General features: G+C 44.6%; 1 protein-coding gene across 1 annotated transcript in view; it reads right to left on the reverse strand.

Moving 5' to 3' along the window:
* Positions 1–5,169, reverse strand: part of PRKX (protein kinase, X-linked) — a 112,344-nt gene that overhangs the window by 52,332 nt on the left and 54,843 nt on the right. The window contains exon 3 of the mRNA XM_011958052.1: positions 2,238–2,501. Coding sequence (XP_011813442.1) covers positions 2,238–2,501 — 264 coding nt within the window. The remainder of the gene's footprint in view (positions 1–2,237; positions 2,502–5,169) is intronic.

A 5,169-nucleotide genomic window follows, 5' to 3' on the forward strand; every position in this document is an offset into this window, starting at 1 on the left:
GGCTGAGGCAGGAGAATGGCGTGAACCCGGGAGGCGGAGCTTGCAGTGAGCGGAGATTGCGCCACTGCACTCCAGCCTGGGCGACAGAGTGGGACTCCGTCTCAAAAACAAACAAACAAACAAAAAGGATAACTGTTTTCTCCTCAATGGAGTGTGTGTGTGTGGAAACATATCTATATATAATTGCTCCAGGCTGAAATGTATCCCTTAAATCTTATATGCTGCAGTCCTAACCCCCAGAACTTCAGAATGTGACTATATGGGAAAGAGTGTCTTTAAGGAGGTCATTAAGGTAAAATGAGGTCACTAGGGTGGGTCCTGATCCAACAGGACTGGTGTCCTCAGAAGAACAGGAGACAAGGACACAGACACACACAGAGGGACGATCCTGTGAGGTCACAGGGAGAAGACGGCGTCTCCAAGCCCAGGAGAGAGGCCTCAGGAGGAACCAGCCCTGCCCACGTCTGGATCTCAGACCTCAGCCTCCATGACAGTGAGGGGAAAAGGTCTATTCTTTAATGCCCACTGTGTAGTCTTTTGTCATGACAGACTGGTTAAATGAATGCAATCACGGAAAAAAAAAATACATATACATGTATTATCAACTGAATGTGTGTGCCCCCCCCAAAATTCCTATGTTGAAATCATCATCACCAAAGTGATAGTGTTAGGAGGTGGAGCCTTTGGAAGGTGATGAGGTCATGAAGGTGGAGTCTCATGAATGGGATGAGTGCCCTTACAAAAGGGGCCCCAGAGAGCCCCCTCACCCCTCTGGCCATGTGAGGACACAGCAAGAAGGCGCCATCTATGAACCAGGAAGCGGCTTCCTTCCAGGTACAGAATCTGTCGCATCTTGATCTCAGACTTCCAGCCTCCAGAGCTGTGAGCCATGAATGTCTGCTGTTGAGGCTGCCCAGTCTATGAGCGCATGTTAGTGCAGCCCACACTGGCTGAGACAACATGTGATGGCTCGTTTCATGTGCTGATGGGCTGTGGGGTCCCCAGATGTTTGTTCAAACGTTGTTTCGGGGTGTGTCTGTGAGTGCGTTTCCAGAAAAGAAACACATATAATATCATACATATGATATAGGTATACTATATAATATATAATATAGTATAATACATAGTATAGTAATATATAGTATATATAATACATAGTATGTGTAATATATAGTATGTACAATATGTACTATATAGAGTATAGTAATATGTATGATATAGTATGCTATAGGAATGTTATATATTATATATAGTATAATATATAGTATACCTATATACTATCAGTCATAGTATACTATATAATATATAGTATAATATGATACTATCATAGTCATAGTATACTATATAACATATACTATAATATATACTATACATATATAATACTATATCATATGTACATAAAATATACTGTATGTTATATAAAATAATATAGTATTAGATATAGTTCTATTTAATATACATATACAGTGGAAATATATATACACATAATAGAAATATAGATACCAGAAAAAAGTAAGTGCGTGTATGTATAAGCAGGTATGTGTGGAATATGCAATTTGGATTTTTTTGGGTTTTTTTGAGACAGGATCTTGCTCTTTCACCCAGGCTGGAGTGCAGTTGTGTGATCACAGCTCATTGCAGCCTCAACTTCCGGGGCTCAAATGATCCTCCAACATCAGTCTCCCAAGTAGCTGGGACTACAGGGATCCACCACCATAATCAACTTTTTATATATACATATATTTCTGTAGAGACGGGGTCTCACTATGTTGTCCAGACTGGTCTCAAACTCCTGGGCTCAAATGATTCTCCCTCCCACCTCAGCGTCACAAAGTGCTGGGATTACAGGTGTGAGCCACGGCACCTGGCATTTAATTTTAAGAGATATTGTATCCTATTTGGTGCAGATCTATTTTATAGTCAGGGCAATTCAAACTTGGATATGACTTATTTCCTCATCATTTCGGGTCAACAGTGGAAATGTGGTGTTCCGATTTCCTCCACGGTGCGGGTGAGGGAGAGGGACTTCCCGCCCACCGGCTCTTGGCCAGCAATCGCAGCCCACCTAAAATGAGCTGCAGCTCAACCTGGCTCTCTCATCCCTGGCTGCAAGTGTCTCCCACACATGAGAGTTAAACTCTGGTTCCTAGTCTTCCCCTGCCTGACCTGCCACAACTACCACGATCTTTGTCATTGCCAAGCAGCGTAGATCCCGTCTGAGTTCACGTTCCTCTTACCTGTCTACCAGCTTCTTGGCGAACCCAAAGTCCGTGAGCTTGATGTGGCCATCCCTATCCAGCAGGATGTTCTCTGGCTTCAAGTCTCTGTAGACGATCTCCTTGGAGTGCAGGTACTCGATGGCACAGATGATCTCCGCAGAGTAGAAGAGCCCCGTGGTGCTGGAGAAGCGCCCCCGGTTTCGCAGGTAGCTGAAGAGCTCCCCACCCGGCACGTACTCCATGAGCATGTAGAGGAAGCGCTCGTCATGCCACGTCCAGAACCTGCGGGGACAGCACACGCTCAGGGCCCTGCCGGGGCAAGGCAGGGGGGTACGCCGTCAGCTAGGTGTCGGCACATGCTCAGGGCCCCGCCAGGGCAGGGCGGGGATACGATGTCAGCTAGGTGTTGGGGTACAGATGCAGCTAGATGTTGGGGTATAGACGCAGCTAGATGCCAAAATGTGTGTACAGACAGATGGCAATAGCCGGGGACAGATGTCGGGACACGGAGCACACAGATATCAGCACATGGGTAAAGACGGATGCTAACATATGGGTACAGATAGGTGTTCAAATGCACATACACACAGATGTTATGATGTGCTTAGAGACAGATGTTAGGATATGGTGTACATCGGGGCTGATATATGGGTGTAAACAGTGTTACCATATGGTATTAAATATGGATATAGATATATGTTAGCATATAGGTGTAGAAATATGCTAATATGTAGTTATAGATAGATGTTAGGATATGGATGTACATAGATATTACAACATGGATATAGAGAAATCTTGGAATACGGGTGTAGACAGATGTTAATATGTAGGTACAGATGTTAGGATATGGGTGTAGGCAGACATCAGAATATGGATAGAGATCAATGTTACAATATAGGTGAAGACAGATGGTATCTATACATATAGATGTTACAGTATGGGTGTAGATGGATGTTAGGATACGGGTGTAGACAGAGGTTCATATAAGGACATAGATGTTGGAAGATGGGTGTAGAGAGATGTTAACATATAGGAAGAGACAGATGTTATAATATGGGTGTAGGTGGATGCTAGGATATGGGTGTAGACAGATGTTTATAATATACACATAAAGACTGATGTTAGACTGTGAACGTCGATAGATATTAACAGAGGTATAGAGAGACGTTAGGATATGGGTGGAGGTGGATGTAGACTGGTGTTGCTCTGTGGGTGTAGACAGATTAGGATATGGGTGGAGGTAGATGTTAATATGTAGGTGTAGACAGATGCTAACATACGTGATAGATGCTAAGGTGTGCGTACAGACAGATGTTAGGATCTGCGTGTGTGTAGATGTGACTTTGGGTATAGACAGGTGCTAAGGTCTGCATATAGAAAGGTGTAATCCATCAGTACAGGTAGATGCTAAGGCGTGTGTAGATGTTAAGAGGTGTATAATCAGGTATTGGGAGAAGCATATAGATGGATATCAAAGTACAAGTTCCATAGATGTTACACAGAAGTTGTCTTACTCCATTCTGGCTGCTATCACAAAAATACCATATACTAAGGGACCTTACAAATAAGAACAATGTATTCCCCTCAGTTCTGAAGGCTGGACGTCCGAGGTCAGGGCGCCTGCTGATGAACTGCGTGGTAAGGGCTCATTCCTGAGGGAAGGGCCCTTCTTGCTGTGACCTCCCATGGACCCAGAGGAAAAAGGGGAAACAGGCTCCCTCCTCAGGCCCCTTCACCGAGGGCACTGGTCCCGTTCAGTGGCTTCACCCTCACGATCTAATCGCTTCCCCCAACGCTCCATCTTTTAATTCCATAGCTCTGGGGGTTACTGTCTCAATATATGAATTTGGAAGGGAGCATTCAGACAACAGCAGATGTTAAGATATGTGTATCCTGGGACATGGGTAAAGCTCTCACTGTCTTGGGATGAATGAAGAGTAAATATCACGGTCTCATAATAAACCAGCCAACAGTGTGCTATGGGCTGAACTGTATCCTCCCAATATCCACATGTTGAAGTCCAAATTCTCAGGACCTCAGAATGTGACTGTATTTGGAGACAGGGCATGTAAACAGGTGATTATGGTAAAATGTGGTCACTAGAATGGGCCCAATTCCAACAGGACTGGAGTCCAAATAAGAGGAGATGAGGACACAGACACGCACAGAGGGACAACCACGTGAGGACACAGAGAGAAGACGGCGTCTAGAAGCGTATGAGAGAGGGCTCAGGAGGCACCGGCCCTGTTAACACGTTCTTCTCAAAATTCTAGCCTCAAGAATTCTAAAACAACAAATCAGTGTTTAATCTACCCCATCTATGCTACTTTGTTATGGCAGCGCTAACTAACTACAACACACACATCTTCAGAGATCACACCTGATTCAGTAACCTGGAACTATCATTAAGCCTGAGAATTAACAATAAACTAGCAGACTGCATCCCAAACCTGCTGGGAAAAAGTAGCCCTTTTAAAAAGCCCCAAATGAAGTATTTCGAAGCACTTGCTTGTGGCAGCTTGCCTGAGGTTCTTCTCCTTACAAAGGGGTTGATTAATGGAAGAAAATGCAGCAATGAGAGATTGAGGAAGGTGGCGGTAGGGATGAAAGAAGGAACAGATATACTGAGGTGCGTCTGTGCATTCAACATCTCAGCACAAACATAAATACAGTTTGGAGAGATGTGCACTGATAATGAAAGAACGCTTTCACCTAAAGATGGGGGTGGGGGATGGGGAATGAGGCAAGATTTGGAACTAAGGCTTTGGGATTTTTGTTTGTTTGTTTTTGAGACAGAGTTTTGCTCTTGCTGCCCAGGCTGGAGTGCAATGGTGCAATCTCAGCTCACTGAAACCTCCGCCTCCTGCGTGCAAGCAATTCTCCTGCCTCAGCCTCCCAAGTAGCTGGGATTACAGGCGCCCGCCACCACGCCCAGCTAATTTTGTATTTT

Source organism: Colobus angolensis, unplaced genomic scaffold (assembly GCF_000951035.1).
Source record: "Colobus angolensis palliatus isolate OR3802 unplaced genomic scaffold, Cang.pa_1.0 Scaffold459, whole genome shotgun sequence".
Lineage (NCBI taxonomy): Eukaryota > Metazoa > Chordata > Mammalia > Primates > Cercopithecidae > Colobus > Colobus angolensis.